Genomic DNA, 17,077 nt, shown 5'->3' on the forward strand with positions numbered 1-17,077 from the left:
CACCAATGGTGTAATGCAGAAACAGCCAACCAAGGTAATTCTCTGGAGCAATTCAGGTATTTCTTTTCCCTCACTAAGTCCTCATTAGCAATCTAGACAAAACACAGGTTCCTGTACAATGTCGAGGGGTTTATTCAGATTCTAAATAAAGGTTTTGGAAAACTGATCTTATGAGAAAAAAAAATCAGCTGAGAAAACCAAAATAAAATGGGAACACTGTAGCATTCACATCCCTAATTTAACCTAAAAATTAATTGGGTCCCATTTTAATGTGAAATTTGCTCCTGTGATCTGGGTTCTAATACCTAGTTACATTCCTCATAATCCAGAGACCTGCCCACCTTACTCTGGCAAATCCATGGCCCCTCAAGGGCTTCTCAAACCTGATCTCTTGCAAAGGTCACAACTGCTGCTGTTACATTATCAATAATAGCTTGTAGCATAAAACCAAAAACTAAAACAGTTCAGAGAGAAGAACTTTTGGCTAAAAGAAAAATGACACATGGACTGGTGAGACCCAGGAACAGGAACTGTATGGGCAGATGCTGTTGCCGCAAAGACTCGCACTGCTGACAGCATGCTTGGTAGCTTCAGCCCACGGAGATCCACTGATGACCAAGCAAACCCAGACGCTGAGGCCAGCCCCTTTTTCCACGGTGCCCGCGGCACTGCGCACTCCCAAGGCCTGCAGAGAGCAGGGCACCTCTTACAGAGCAGAGCATTCTCAACCTTGTTTCTTTCAGTTTACTGTTTTAAGCTTCTTGTTTGGTAGTTCCTGATGGTTCTTGGCTTGTTTCCGTTTCTGGCATGGTGCTTCCTTGTTCTCACCACCAGTCAGTTTGTCCAAGACTATAGCAGTCTCCTTCAGAAGCCGCATCTCCCGTTTTTCCTTCCGCTCCTCCATTTCCACTATGTCATCCGCAAACAAAGCCTTCAGAGGTGGGATCAGCTTCGGGATTGTCAGAAAGTCACCAAAACGTACCTGAAATACATCAAGCACAGGAGCACCTGCATGAGAATTGCTTTTTGTTTTCCTTCCTCATGCCCCATCTTTTGCCTGTTCAGATGGCAGGGCACTGCTTGTTCCTCTGTGCAGCACCCAGCACTGAGGAGCCCTAACATCGCTGACAATTTTCAGCTGCATTGACGCTAGCAGGCAGGTCATCATTTTCAACCCTACAGCAGTCAGTCCACACAGATCCCATATGCCAAGTTATTTACATTTTCTTCACAAGAAATGATGTGGACACTATACAAGTTTTGATCAATTAGTGAGCTATTCTCACTGCTATGTCTGCGTTCAACCCAATCGCAGCAGCTTTTGGCTTCTGGAGGTCTTTTGCAGAAAGCCATTAAAGCAGCACACCAATTGAGAAGGGAGCAGGAATGGAAGCAAAATTAGGTTTTCAGCTGGGAGTGGCATGCACAGGATAGAGGTGACATGAGGCAAGTACCCAGTTCTGTTCTCAAGAGCCATCAGCACCTGTCTCACTCCATGCCACTCTTTCCCCACATTGGTGACGTCTGCTGCCAGCAGTAAAAGGAGCTGTTTCAGAGGAGACTCCTCTTCAGGAGATGGTGTATTGATACATTACAAGTGAAGAATTTAATTCACAAGCAGTTGTCCTGGTTTTGGCTGGGATAGAGTTAATTTTCTTTCTAGTAGCTGGTATAGTGTTATGTTTTGGGTTCAGTATGAGAAGAATGTTGATGACACACTGATGTTTTCAGTTGTTGTTAAGTAGTGTTTATACCAAGTCAAGGATTTTTCAGCTTCTCATGCCCAGCCAGCAAGAAGGCTGGAGGGGTACAAGAAGTTGGGAGGGGACACAGCCAGGACAGCTAACCCCAACTGGCCAAAAGGGTATTCCACACCATGTGACATCATGCCTAGTATCTAAACTGGGGAGGAGTTGGCTGGGGGGGTGTGGATCGCTGCTCAGGAACTAACTGGGCATCGGTCGGCAAGTGGTGAGCAATTGCATTGTGCATCACTTGTTTTGTATATTCCAATTCTTTTATTATTATTATTATTGTCATTTTATTATTATTGTTATCATTATTAGTGTCTTTCTTTCTGTCCTATTAAACTGTTCTTATCTCAACCCATGAGTTTTACTTTTTCTTCCAGATTCTCTCCCCCATCCCACTGGGTGGGGTGGGAGTGAGTGAGTGGCTGCATGGTTCTTAGTTGCTGGCTAGGGTTAAACCAGGACACCAGCCATCCCAAAGTAACACTGAAACCTTTCCCACAGTCTGGCTCAAAGGTCGCAACTTACCCTCATATGATCGAATGCAATTCCAACCTTCTCACTGAAGTCTTCACTGAACAGTGGGATCTTGGCATATCTCTGACTGAAGTGATTGAGCATGATGAACTCTGCATTCATCTTCATCCCAGTCTGAATTGCCTGGGAGGTTGTGCTGCAAAAGGAATAGGAACATGGCACCGCATACCCCGGTCACACACAGGTTGGCTAGTACTGCCCTCCAACCGGGCAGGGCAGGCTGCTTTGCATCTAAGGTCAGATCGCACCAACAGCCAACAGCGGATACCATCTACCACTTGCTGAGCACAAGGTGTCCCTGCTCCTTGCAGGCATGCCCAGGCACCTCTTCCTCTGACAACCTGCACTGGTGGCAAGTCTCTGACTACCAAATGACTCTGAGTGCTGGAAAGCAGCTGTAATTACTTGGAGCTCTGCATTTAAGAGCTCCACGAACTGGGAACATGAGCTTATTCAAATACTCATCCCAGGGGTGCCAGCAAGTCCAGCTCTCTTGCCTTGTAACTCACATGTAATTCCAAGAAGCTCCTCTCAGGTCTCCCCACTTTTGCTAGGGGCAGCACTCGGTATCGCTGGCTGCAGCGCTCAGTTTGAATTGCGTGGCTGGCTGCAGGGGTAAGGTGACTCTTCTACTTCTTGAGCTTAGCCCTAAAATGTGATCAAGCAGAGGGCCTTTCCTTTGGGCTAGTCTATTTGTAGAGTTACTACCATATACATAAAACCTTTCCCCATTCCTCTTGGGGGATGTTCAGAAGAGCTGTGAGGGTGTCAGAGGCTGAAGGAGTTAATGTCTCAAACATGGTGCTGGGGCAAGTTCTGCTCTGCAGAACAACGAACCCCGCCTAGCAACGGACTGCAGAAGTGCCTTAGCAACAGGGCGCGGAGGGCGGGCCGGAGGGTGCGCGGTTCTGATAGGCTGAGCGGGGCAGCTCACCACATTTGGCACAAAGGTCAAAAAGCGGTCGTACCTGCTGGGAGGGAGAAGCGACTCCCCAAACGACCCCCAAGCTCACCGACCCATTTCCCAAAGGTTCTGGAAGCACAAACCGCGCATGACACCTAATTAGCCTAATGAGTTTGAGTGCCCGCCCGAAGGAGGGGCAAGGAGGTGATAAAGGACACAAACTGAAGCCCCACGTGCACACGCCCACTGGAACTGGGCCCCTTGGCAGACTGGACCGACGCTGGACCCAGGACTGGTGAAAGCTTTCTCTTCTCTGTCTCTCTCTTTTTCTGTAATCCCTACACCTCATCCCTTTAGACATAAACCGTTGACCAAGTCTGGGATTAGGAGTGGATCCAGCCACCCCTGGGCTCCTCTCTGAGAAGGAGTCTAGAAAGCAAGGGGGTCTGCTCTGAACCTCGTGACTCAATGGGAGGGCTTGCCTTATTGTCTTCCCTGAACTAATCCCCATATAAGCAAGGCCTGTAGTATATGTTTGATGATGTATGGTTAGCACATTACACAATTTACTGGTGTAGTTTCCTGCCAATTCTTGTTGTAAGCATGCCAATTCTCGTTGTGAGTGAATAAAAGTTGAGTTTTGTGAGTTAAAGGATCCCGGTGTCGTTTCACCTTAATCCTGACCTGGGAATCAGCAAACCTGAGTCATTGCCCTGAGAAATTGGGACGTGACAGAGGGTTACACAGCTGGTGCAATGAGCAACACACCACTTTTAGTGTTGTAGAGCTCTACGCACACCAGAACCATCTACAGGACTTGGGCCCTGCACCACCAGCTCCAAGGACAAAACCCAGCTCAGTATCTTTGCCTTCCTAATAGTGATAGACAGCAGAACACACCCCACCTGTGTGTCTTCTCTATAGCTTCTCTTTCCATGCCATCTTCCAATGTTGCTTCATGGATCAGCAGGGTAGCATTTTTACCTGTGCAAATAATCATATATTCATTCTTCAGTTGAATATAGACTAGTTCAACAGCCTACATGAACTCTCATTTCCTCCCCTTAACCCCTCACTGCGTTGCAGGCATAGCACCAAGGGTTCAGGCATGCCTGCTTCGGATACTAACAATTCAAGACATTTGTCCCCGAGATTCTTCAAGCAGAGGGTTTTTGTCACCTACCCATTTGTACTAAGGCCATGCAGGGCATTGTGTCACCAGAATAGACTACTTTCCAGCCAGATTTGTGGATCATTGAACATGCAAAAGCATTTTTACAGTGCTGGACTTCACAAGTCTGAAACTGAACAAGGATACAAGTGTTACACCTCAGGTCCCCTCTTGCCCCTCTTAGCAACTGACCCTGTCAGCTCATGAGCTTACCTCAGCCAAGCCATAGTTCTCTAACAGAGAACTGACAAACCATTTGGCTTTAGGTTTGATGTTCTCACAGCCTTTCACAAGAGACTGGGAAGTAATCATTCTGTGAGGGAAGGAAGAAGAGAGAACTAAGGACCGGTACAAAGTAAAACCTGATCTTATCTTTAAGCAGCCTATTTCTCCTTCTCAGTTCAGCACCCTACAAACAAGACATTTTTGTGCACCCATCTGTTTTTCCCCCTGCTTTCACTATCCAGTGCCGCAGTAACTCATCCAACCATTTCTTCCCCACTGTCAAATACTCTCTTCCAGGAATCTTTTTTCACTTGCCCAAATCCCCTTTCCTAAGGAAAAGGAAAGCCTGCATGTAAGCCTCTATTAAGTAGCACAACTGAGTGACAAACCCTATCCTCTCCTTTGCAAACTGCACATCCTAATTCTATACACAGTGGAAGGAGTTAGAGTTGCCTTTAACGAAGGGGTGGGGGGAATGGATGACAGTACTTCACCTTGAATAAGGACTCAGCAAGGACATTTCTCTGCATACCACACAGAACACTCACCTGATGTCTCCAAGAATCTCTTCACAGTGGTTGTGGTACTCATGTAGCCAAGGCATGATCTGTTCAGGTGCTACCAGAAACAGAGGGCTGAAAGCCTGACCAAGGGCTGCCTGGAAAAGCAGAGGCAGGGGGAAAAAAATCAATACTAAGTATATGCCAAATCAGAGAGAAGAAATACCTAGGGAAACAATGGTGCTTTTCCACTACTCAGAAGTTCCCCTACCCTCACTCCATGACACGTTCAGGAGCAGTGAAACAACAGTACTACTTACAAAAGCTCTCCGCCTCTCCATCAGGATGTTCAACAACCCCTGCAAAGGGAATAAACAAGACAGCAAGCTGTAGTCAGAAATATCTGTGGCGTAAGTGGCAACAGCGCTACCGCAGCTCAGCAAGCTGCAGTTTTTGGAAAACTTGCTGAACTGCTGTAACACTGTCACTGCTTATGCCCCAAGCTGGTGGCCAGCAGCCCACAACACAAGCCCTTCAGCCCTTCCCAGTGCTGCTGTGTCTGCTTCCAAAAGAAGGGCAGCGAGCAGAAAGTCTCTACCCAACATCTTAGACCCAGTGTGGTTTCCAGACAAAAGACAGCAGACCAGCAAAGAGCCTGCCCTGATAAGTCCTAGAATAGACCAACTGGTCCTTCTGTGACCTGGGTTGGACACTACTAAAAAAAATACAATTCTGGATGATCCCAGCAAGTCTGCAGGGGACCCCTAACAGGAAGGGAGGAGAGTAGAAACACAGATTCAGCAGTGCCTGGGGGATGCAGAGGGGAAGTGCAGCCCTAACAGCAGGGCAGCTTACATTCATCAGCTGCTGCTACATTGAATCCCAAACAGCAGAGCATGCCTGCACAGAACCCCTTCTCCTTCCAACACACTCAACCTACCGAATGATGATCAGTATGCATGTGAGACACAAACACAGCTACTATGTTACACAGCACTTGGTCAACTTGCTGTCCATAGTGGCGACAGAGCTGTCCAAACGTTCCTTCTCCACAGTCCAAGAGCAGGGATCGGGTAGAGCTGGCAAGACAAGTGACAAAGACATTTAGCAGCCACTGTATGAGCTCTGACCAGGGTCCATTCAGGGAGGAGGATCTTTTGGGTTGGAAGGCAGAGAGTTCTTAGTGCTCTACATCTCTAAATGCTACTCCAGTCCTACTAGCCAAGGCTTTAGAAAGACTGTTCTGTCTGCATAGCTCATTCTGGTCTTGTGTTGATGCTGAACACACCCTTAGGGCAGATGGTAAAATGAATGAAGACATGAAATGTTTGTCTTTACAGGTGGCTCTCAGGTATTCCCCACCTACGGGAGACACAGGTGCCTGAAACTGAAGTCCTACCGACTCCACAATAGGGGCACTCTCCGTGTGTCATCAACACACCAGTCAAAACAGCCCTTGAGCAACACCCTCTTGAGACACTGAGCCTCTCCAAGCAGAATGCATGACACTGGGATTTACCTGGTATTTACCAGCGTAGAACTGACATTTCGGATTTTCATTGGAATTGCGGATCCTGTTCCCAAGAACACAATTTCAGGATAAGCACCCACATTACCTGGAGAAAACAGACAACAAGGATTTGTAAGTCAATGTTATCCACATACTGCCCAGTCAGACACCATTTAGTTCAACAGCCTACTAACTCCAGAGTCTACATGTTCAGCATGTTCATTTTTGCGTCCCTCAGCCTCTGGCTTTCCTACAGCAGCAAGGTTTACAAGGGAAGACAGAAGACAGAATAAGCACCACCAAGAAAACACATCACAACACATAACTGTGTATGCAAAGGCAGGCAAACAAGGACTCTTGCTCATTGCCCATGACAGAGCTGGCAGTTCAAGAGGGACCTGACTGCTGCTCTATGGTGCCCCAACTCTCCCCAGAATCAGGATCCAGACAGCAAGTGAGCGGTGCTGTGTCATGCCATGAAAGCCTCACTGCCAACAGGACAACTGAAATTCAGAGCCAAATGCCCCACCAGGAGCTGGTTCTAAGATCAAGACTTCTCCCAGACATAGGGACTCACACTGTGGCTGCTATGACAGCATTCAACATGAGCAGAGCTCTGATCAACTCAGAGAAATAACACACAGCTGCTTTGTCTCTAATTGACCCCAACAACGCTCAATTCCCAAACCTAGCAGCTTCAGAAAACCAGAAGCACAACACTGTGTAAATCCAACTGAAATGAGCTAACTCAGTTTGCACTAAGCCTGTCCTCTGCACAGCTCCAGGAGGACGTAAGAGCACCTCACAGGCAGCAGGAAAACTGCATGTTCACAGCTTTGTCTGGGCTCTAAAGCAGCAGGTCACCAAGACCTCCTACTTCTCATTACACTGATCCAAGACAAGTTGCTGATCCTTACCTGGTAGAGCAGAGAGGCTCTCTTTGCACTCCTTCACACGAGTCTGGAAGTCAGGGAGATCCAAGGCTTCACTAACAAATGCATCGTGATCACAGACTGTCACAGCATCTCTGGAAGAACAGGCCATGTATCAGGATGGGTGTGAGAGACTGAAAGAGTTAAATGTCTCAAACATTGTGGTGGGACAAGTTCTGCTTAATGACTATCTCTGCATAACAAGGAACTCTGCCTAGCAAGGAACCACAGGTGAAGAGAAGCCGATCAGCACCCATCAGCAACAGGAGGAGGAGGGTGTGCTGGAGGGTGCACAGCTCCCTGTTCTGATGTGCTGTTCTGATATGCTGAACAGAGCAACTCACCTTGCAGGGAAGAGGAAATTACTCCCCAAACAACCCCCAAGCCCAAAGGCTCACAAACTGCGCATGACACCTAATTAGCCTAACGTCCGCCTGAAGGTGGGGTAGGGATGATAAAAGGACACAAACTGAAGCCCCACGTGCGCGAGCCCACCCGAACCAGACCCCTCAGCAGACTGGACCCCTCAGCTGACGGAACCAACGCTGGACCCAGGACCGGTGAAATTTTTCTCTTCTCTCTCTCTCTTTCCCTTTTCCATAATCCTTACACCTCATCCCTTTAGACATAAACCGCTGACCACGTCTGGGACTAAGAGCAGATCCAGCCACCCCTAGGCTCCTTCCTCTCTGAGAAGGAGTCTAGAAAGCAAGGGGGTCTGCTCTGAACCTCGTGGCTCAATGGGAGGGCTCTCCTTATTGTCTTCCCTGAACTGATTCCCAGATAAGCAAGGCCTGTAGTATATGTTTGGTGATGCATGGTTAGCACGTTACACAGTTTACTGACATAGCTTCCTGACAATTTTTGTTGTGAGCATACCAATTTTTGTGGTGAGCATGCCAATTCTTGTTGTGAGCTAATAAAAGTTGAGTTTTGTTGAGTTAAAGGATTCCTGGTGTCGTTTCACCTTAATCCTGACCTGGGAATCAGCAAACCTGAGTCATCATCCTGAGAAATTGGGACATAACAGATGGGGCAGGGTAGGAACTGAAAAGACAGCACTTCTTACAGCAAAGTGCCAAATTACCATGCCAAAACAGCCTTACAACAAAGAGTCAAATGTTCCTTCCAAGTTCCATTTTGAGGGGTGAGAGAAGATACAACCACATGCATGGTGTGCACCAAAAAGGCCCGATTGGGCTGAGCCACACCACAGAAATAATCATTCCACTAAACTGGAGAAGCTCCTGGAAGAGCACTATGCTGACCTGCACTGTCCAGATCCAGAGAGCTGCCAGACACTAGAGGGCACTGCAAGGCAGCATAGAGACTGCTGGAAGAGGAACAACCACCTAAAACGGCTCCAGGCACCACTCAAAAGCATAAAGGACCTGTGTCCTGGTCCTGCATCAGAGCATGTGCAGTACTACAGGCCTTCAGTCACCTTAAGCTGAGAAACTTAAACTCTTCTTGGCATCAGGGTCCTCCTATTCTGCCCAACAGAGCCACAAATTTGAGCCATGGCAGCTGGTACCCCCTTGTACCACGTGGTCCCCTGCCCTCAAGATCTTCATTGAGCAGCTTCACTTGCCCACAAAGCAAGCACCAGTGGAGAAGTCTGCAACTGTTTAACCACCCAGGGCTTTCGGCTCTGATACCATTTGAAGACCCAGAAAGCCTGATAAGACTTTCACCTGACTCCCCAAAAAGTCTCTCCCTGCCACCATCTGCTCTGCCACAGCCACGGCTGGGTGCACAACATATGAGATCAAAACAAAGGACAGAGGAGCATGAGGCTACAAAAGAGTGAGGGACAGAAACAACACCCCAAACCACTGGCCAGGTGGTGTTTTCAGTGGTTCACTCATCCGTGTCCTACACCTTGTGTGAGACTTTCAGGGACAGGGACACACCCCCCAAAACACAGTTGATAGCTTGGCAGCTACCCCAGTCAGTAAGAATCTGCAAAGGATGCTGATGCACAGTCTTCCCTCAGCACAGACTCACACTGAAAAGCTGCTTCGAGCCAACATCCAAAACCTGGTAAGTCAAAAGAAGACTCCCACTGACCTCTGCCACTCCTGTTGTGGTCTGAAGTGGTATTTCAAGAGGCACTCTCCTCGCACTATGGGCACGCTACACACTGCCTCTTCTTCCTACAGGGAGAAGTGACATTAAACACATTCTTTGCTCAGGAGCATGAGGTACACAGGCAAGCAGGGCCTGGCCTACCTTGCTCTGGTAGGTCGTGAGCAGAGGGAAGATCTCTGGGTGGATGAGGTTCAGCTGAGTTTGGATCTTGTAGCTGCGTGGGTTGTGCACTGCAGAGGAGTTTTCATTGAGCACCAAATGCTGAGTTCCAGGTCCAAATCTGTAAGAGGACAATAAAATGCACAATAGCTTCAGCCTCACGTAGGAGCTGGGCATATGTGCACACCTGAGCCATTAGCTAAAATCTTATCAGAGCCAGCAGAGCCCTGCTGCCAGCCAACAGCTATTTCTACTCCAGGAAAAACATTTGCACCATAAGAACACACTGCTGCCCAACAGTGACAGTAAACCAAGTAATCAGAAGATCACATACCTTTCCAGCCATTGCTGGTAGCGGCTGTCTCGAAGCACTGACTCTGGAGTCATGTGAATAACCAAGGCCACCTGGTTCCCCGGAAGTCCCTCCTGGTACCTGGGGCACATTCAAACACAGAAAGAATACCTGCGCTTCAGTCCTCCATCACCTTGGCATGCCCTCCCCTCTTCCATCTTGGTGCTACCAGATGCCCCCCCTGAAGCAGGCAGAGCACAGATCTTCAGAGCAGAGCCCAGGAACTCTAGGCTCCACATCGCAGTAGGCAGAAGGCTCCATGAGGGTCAAGCCTGCCATTTGCTGACACCTCCACTCTACCCCCAAAGCAGCTCCTCTCCTGCAAGAGCACCAACATCTGCAGAGCCTTTCAGAAGCCTAACATGCCTTTACATGCAGTCCATGCTTCCACCGCACAGGGAAGCAGCAGTCTCTACATTGCTCCCCAGCAAGACACCAGTGCACATTTCCTTCTCCAGAGGCTCTTGAGGGAAGACAGGCCTGTGACAGTTACAGAACCCCACAGGTCCTGCACAGGCCTGCCTTTCCTAAAAGGCTCAAAATGCACCACCAGTCCTTTCTCACATCTCTAGCTCCTTAACAGTGCCAAACAGCTCAGACATCAGTCACAAGAACCAACACATCTAGGATAGGACAAGAACTTCTCTTTGGCAGAGGTCAGCACAGATGCCTTCCCCCAAACACTCCAGGTCACCCAGCCCTGCTACCTTTGGAAGGTCTCATTTTCACAGATGGCATCCACAAAGCCCTCATGAGGACACTCCAGCACAATGAACACTGGGCCAGGGTCAGCAGGGGTACACAGTTCTTCAGGAAAGAGCTGCAGGCAGATACACAAATATCACACCACAATCAAGCTATACACGCAGCCCTTCTTGCATCATTATGTCTGACTCTTTCAGCAGGTGCTGTATTAGCCAGCTCCAAGCAGGCTCAATGCTCAGCAAACCCAGCCACTGCAGTTCTTGTTCCCTTTCTGCTCTCATTACACAAGTTTGCATTTTGCTGTGTAACAACAAATCGCAACCCTGGTCTCAGAGCGAACCACAACCTAATGTAAGGAAGGGAATTTTAGCAGCATCTAGGTTCCCACAGCAGATTCAGATGGTAGCAAAAGCATGCTTAAGAAAAAAAGGCTTTGTGAAATTCTTATGATGCAAAGATATGTCAATCCTATCTCCCAGGTTAGGATCTTCACTTACAGATCATCTGGGACATGGCCAGAGCTGGCTCTGCCTCTCACTTCAAACTAGTGCTTGAGAGATTAAGACCCTGCACACAGGAACCATTGAACTTCTTTTGGTCCAAGAGGCGCAAACAGAGTTACAAGGGAGTGATAGTTACACAGGCATTCAAACCCCAGATTTAAAACATGCAGGGATTAACTCCACTAGTTCACTCCTAGACCTGTATCAGCTTTGGGAAGGGGACGTGAAGAAGCTCTGACAAATAGCAGACACACAGCCATACTCACAAACGAATTAATTTCAGAGCGTACTTCCCTAATCATACCCCTGCAACAGCCCCAGACACACGCCTGACAGGAGCCACATTCAGCAACAACTTGGGGCTGAAACAGAGACCACTTACTAACCAAAAGTAGCCACTCAAAGCTCAAAAACAGCAAAACCCACGCCAACCTCCTAGCAGGGATGAGAGGGAATAGGCAGACAACCATCATCCACCCTTGCCTCAAGATGGGTGTAAAAAAAAAAAACAAACCCAAAAACCCAACAAAAAAAAACCAAAACAAAAAAAAAGCCAACAAAAAAACCCCCGCAACCCAACAAACAAACAAAAAATCCAACATATCCCAATACCTATTGGTAGGCAAAACAAAAAGATTGTCACCCTGGGAGCCCAGTGAAGGAAGGAAGATGGCAAAGCCACAGCAGAAAGTACAGATACATCTTACCTCTCTGCCCTCAAAAGTGATGCTTTCCCCATTTTTGAGAGCTGTAATTATGGGAAGAATGGCTGGAGTTCCCCTGAAAACAAGACCATAGAAGTATTTAGCTTGCCAACATCAACACACCTGGGGTTGCCTCATCCGCCAGGCTGGGATCTTGTACTCACACTGGCAGGCCCATCTCCTGTGCTTTAGCTGCTAGGAATTTTCCCTTCTTTGGGTGAATCTGAACAGAGTAAAATAAAACAGAATTATCAGCCACATAAAGAGGGCCAGGAAACAAGATCCACATACTTCCAGTTTGTTTCCCCACAAGCCAAGGGAATTTTTTTTTTCTTTTCATTTCCACAGCCACTAGTCTAATTTACCCCCAAAAAGCTCTTACTAGACTTTCTGGTTTCCAAGATCACGCTGCTGCTTCTTGCTCCTTCTTTAGCCAAGTAAGCAAGACAGACTTCCCTACTGTAAGCATTAAGCAAGAACAGAACCTGTATACTCTTAACTGGCTACTCTATAAAGAACACTTCTAAAAAACGTCTCTAGTTTTTACACATTCCTACTCACGCTACAGTTACGCTGACCTTTGAAAAGTAGAATCACAAAATAGCTTCGAAGTCTGGCTTGAAAATGCCATCTCAAATTAAATCTATTTAGCGAGATGAAATGTCCTAATGGTATTAGGAAACATTTCTTTCCAGAGAGGGTGGTCAAACCCTGGAACAGACTTCCTAGAGAGGTGGTTGATGCCCCAAGCCTGTCAGTGTTTAAGAGGCATTTGGACAATGCCCTTAATAACATGCTTTAACATTTGGTCAGCCATGAATTGGTCAGGCAGTTGGACTAGATTATCGGTGTAGGTCCCTTCCAACTGCAATACTCTATTCTCTTCTGTATTCTATTCTACATTGATTTAGAGATCTTTGTGTCCAAGCTTACTTTACAAAGGAAAGCCATCACCAGATCGGAATGCCTGCTTGCACACTTCTGTTTGTCATCTGTAAAAGAAAGCAAAACTACTCAGAATCATCACTGACTATCATTTTTCTTAAAGCCAAAACATGTCAATGTTTACTAAAGTATTAACAGGGACAACATCATCCAGCCAACTTGGAGCCCAGCAGCAAAATGTTACAAGCACCTAAGGCCAGAGCGCCCATGGTTTCAGCTATGAGAAACCAAAATAAAGCCCAAGACTGAAAAGCAATCAACCTCAACATCCACTCGTAATTAAATTACAAAGGCTGGAGCACCCACTCCAGCCAGGGGTTAACTACTACAGGGACTAATCTCACCCCAAGTAGGAATCACATCCAGTTTCTAGGCCTTATTAGTTCTGCATCAGCTTCCAAAGTACCAGAACTCATTCTGCTCCGTGTAATCCTTCAGCTGAGCTTCTCCACAGACCTCACATCCAGAGAGCAAACAGCTCAGAGGACAAATCCTTAATTTGGTGTTATTTCGTTAAAGTTAAAAAGGTCATTCCATTTTTTTCACCTGTTTTCTTTGGGCTTTCTTTTTCCTTGCCCTCCTCCAAGCTTTGCTGTGCAGCTCTTGGGGATCCAGGCCCTGTGTCCCCTTTAGGGCTATTTCCACCCTGGGTTGATGCTCCAGGACTCTGAGGCAATGTACTTTCAGCAGCTAGTGGTTTTCCTGTCCCAAATCCAATAAAAACAGACAAAGATCACTCAATCAAAAGGGACAGATAAGAAAAGCATGAGTAGCATTCCCTCTTCCATGACAGTCATGTTTAAACTGCACCAGAATACAGAGCTCTTCCCCCCCAGTCTTACGCGTGCATACTCTAGTCACTTATTTCAGGAGCCATCCATCATCCAAGTCCTTCAGATTCTCTCAAAACTGCTAAACTCTGTCAAGTCTGTGCCTGTACTCTAAGTATCACAGTTTCCAGCAGTAAGAAAACTCAGTTGGCTAAGCAAGCCAAATCCAGTGATGTTTCACATGTCATTCTATACACCCACACCTAAAGGAACAAACCAAGGCCCTGACTCAGCAGGTCTTGTTTCTTTGAAAGAGATCCTTCTCCTGAGAAAAACATACAAATTAATAAACCTCTCCTTACTCAGGCTTGCAAACAGAAGCCTCTCCTTTAACCACCTTAAGCATAGTTACCGAACAAGTGCTTCTCCTGTCTGACTACAGCATCACATGCTCACCTGTAAGAGGTATTTGGTAGACCGTCATCGTCTCGTCCTTATACTCAGGTTCTGTGTGCAATTGCACAGCTGGAAAGAGATCAGAAACCAGCATTGACAAGCTCATAAGAAGAGATTCCTACTCTACAAGAATTTCAATCAGGAAGATATCTTTTTTTCTTTCTTAAACAAAACCTGCTGAATGTCCCCCTTCCCTTTCTCTGCCCAACTGCAAAGATCAATGAATAATTAAAGTTCTTAAAAGCCCATCATCCACAAAAAGTAGTCCATGATACCACGCTAAGCAAGTTCACTGGCAGACTCTGGAAGCAAACTGCCTTTAGAGTGCTTTAAAACCAAATGCTGTTTACTAGTCAGACAGACTGGCAGTGGCCTACCAGAAACAGAGCTGGAAACACTGTTTTTCTTCCAGGCAGTTCTTGTGATGGATTTGAACAGTGCGTCAGATCAAAACAAAGGTTTAAAACTTTCTTTAAGTGGATCTAAACCAGAGGCATTTATTCAAAAGTTGTTCCTGTTCAATGAAACCTTGACTACAGCTGAAACAAAAAGAAATTACAAGGTCATATTCACTACACATCACTGACCTACATACCTAAATCCATCCTTTTTAGGGGCCCAGGAAAGAGTCGAATCGCTTTCAAGTAGTTTTGCTGGAAAAGAGACAGTGTATCAGGAGGCCATGCCCAGGCAGTGCAATTACAAGCCACTTTCAGGAGTTACAGTTACTTTCAGTGAAGTCAAAGGCTCAATGCCAAGTCAGGCAAAACCTGGGCAGCACACAACCAGCCAGAAAGCACTGGGAAGGTGCCCCACCTCCAGTGAGCATTATTCATTTAGAGAGAGAAAGGAAAATACAGAACCACTCTCCCCATCCCTTCCATCAATATAATTAGTCAGCAGATATTGCAAGGAACTAAAACAATGCTGAGGATTGGACATTTTCAGCCTACACATGGCATTAGGCTGGCAAGGATCACGTTAAGCAGGAGATCAGAGACCAAGTTTCTATTAAAAGAAAATGAGGAGAAGCAGACAGAAGAATAGAGAATGCGTTTTTTCCAAAACATGATTCACTAGAATATTAGCTGACAAGACAGTTTTAAGGAGCAGAAGTCTGATGCTGTCCTGTGTGTATCTGAAGAGACTTGTTTTTTAAAGCCAGTCCTTCTGGAAGAACCTTCAGGCTGGCACTAACTCAGAACAGCATTTTACACCTGTATGATGATTCACTCCTTTGATACCAGCTCTCCGAATTCCAAGGTAAGCTTTGACATTTGAAGGGTTCGCTCTCCCTTCTGCAAGCTTCCCCTACTTACCAGCTTTGGTGGCCCTAGGAAAACACATCTTTGAAGCCCCATAGCCTTTAACGTAAGAATCATACCTGAAAGAAAGCAGAGAAACAGCTTTATCACAGCCCCACTAGATCACACAAGAAAGATCCCTCTCACCACCCAGGAGTGCTGGGCCTCTTCCATGAAGGCCAGGACTTAACTTGGATCCAAATTCAATTTTGCCTCAGCTTTGTGGCAGTTTCAACATGTCACTCATCTCCGCAGATAAAGAAAATATCTACAAATCTTGACAGTCACAATTTGGAGCAAGTTACCCGGACAGATTGTTAATCTCCTCCTTTCTTGAAGATTTCTGGAATTTTAATGGACAAGATCCTAGGCGATCTGTTGTAATCTCACCCTGCTTTGAGGACAGGAGTGGGCCAGAAACCTTTGCAGGTCCCTTTGAACTCAAATTAGTCTGACTCACAAACAGCTCCCTGCTGGCGACGCAACACTGGTAATGCCTTCTACTCTAAAAGATTTTGGGAAGATAAAGGCATGCACGCTGGGGAGGCTGCGCCTCTTCCACCACGTGCTGACATCCACTGTTGCAGAGACCACGCTGCATCTGGGAGCACTGCAGAGCCCCACGTGCAATCCAGCGGTTCTGACAGCGCTTTCCCTCTCTCCACCACTCCGTAAAAGACCCCACGCGCCACCCATCAGGCAGCTTGCAAAGCAACCACCTCTGGCCTAGACAGGCTGCTGCCTGTGGCTGGACCTTGCGAGAGAAACCCGTGCCAGGCTGCCACCGGGGCACCCAGCCAGCCCCCCCGCCCCCCCCCCTCACCTGGCAGCCCACCGACGTTGGCCCAGGCCACCCGGCTGAGGAAGATGCTGTCCAGGTGGGAGATCTTCAGCCTGAGGGGCGAGATGGGGGCGGGTGGGGGTGAGCAGGGACCGGTGCAGCCCCGGGGCGGCCCCCCCCGGTTGCCCCCCACTTACTTGTGCTCCTGCATGGCCCGCTGCGTGCCCTCGCCGCAGTTGAAGAGATACCTGAGGGGAAGGGGCGTCAGGGCAGGCCTGGACGGGGCGCCCCGGCCCCAGCCCCCCCGCGGGGCGTCCCCGCGGCCTCACACTCACCGGTTGAACTCGGAGAAGACATAGACGGCGGCGCCCGCGTCGCGGCTCCCGGCCGCCACCACCTGCACGTAGACGGTGTTGGGCCCCGCCAGGCCCGTGCCCGCGCTCCGCCGCCGCTCGCGGGCCCACACATGCCGCGGCACGTCCTTGGGCCGCCGCGCCGGCCGCGCCGCCGAGGAGCTCTCGGCCATGGCCCTGCCCGCCACCAGCCGCCGCGCAAGGCCGAAAACCGGCGGCAGCGCCCGTGCTCGGGCCCACATCCGCGCGCGTCCCCTCGCCCTCGCCCCCGCCGCCGCCGCCGCCAATAGGCGCGCGGCGGCTTCGGCAGCTCCCCTCGCCATGTGATGCGGGCGAGCCAATGAGAAGCCAGAGGCCTCTCCAGCCGACCCGCCCCTGAGGCGCCGTTCGCTGGCCCGGCTCGGCCACCGTCCGCTGTCACGCG

The 17,077-nt window shown here is 48.3% G+C and overlaps 1 protein-coding gene across 1 annotated transcript; it reads right to left on the reverse strand.

The window, feature by feature from the left end:
- Nucleotides 1–108: 108 nt before the first annotated feature.
- Nucleotides 109–16,991, reverse strand: ELAC2 (elaC ribonuclease Z 2). The gene is made up of 24 exons (XM_052808129.1): nucleotides 16,636–16,991; nucleotides 16,498–16,548; nucleotides 16,343–16,413; nucleotides 15,535–15,599; nucleotides 14,811–14,868; nucleotides 14,216–14,284; nucleotides 13,536–13,691; nucleotides 12,978–13,036; nucleotides 12,209–12,267; nucleotides 12,048–12,120; nucleotides 10,840–10,952; nucleotides 10,115–10,213; nucleotides 9,763–9,901; nucleotides 9,601–9,686; nucleotides 7,516–7,625; nucleotides 6,608–6,704; nucleotides 6,029–6,167; nucleotides 5,409–5,447; nucleotides 5,137–5,246; nucleotides 4,577–4,676; nucleotides 4,376–4,496; nucleotides 4,098–4,176; nucleotides 2,280–2,424; nucleotides 109–982 (listed from the first exon to the last, which is right to left on the reverse strand). Exons 1-24 carry the CDS (start codon nucleotides 16,974–16,976, stop codon nucleotides 740–742), a joined length of 2,622 nt encoding a protein of 873 aa, XP_052664089.1. The 5' UTR covers nucleotides 16,977–16,991; the 3' UTR covers nucleotides 109–739.
- Between the last annotated feature and the right edge of the window lie 86 nt (nucleotides 16,992–17,077).

Source organism: Harpia harpyja, chromosome 14 (genome assembly GCF_026419915.1).
Source record: "Harpia harpyja isolate bHarHar1 chromosome 14, bHarHar1 primary haplotype, whole genome shotgun sequence".
Classification (NCBI taxonomy): domain Eukaryota; kingdom Metazoa; phylum Chordata; class Aves; order Accipitriformes; family Accipitridae; genus Harpia; species Harpia harpyja.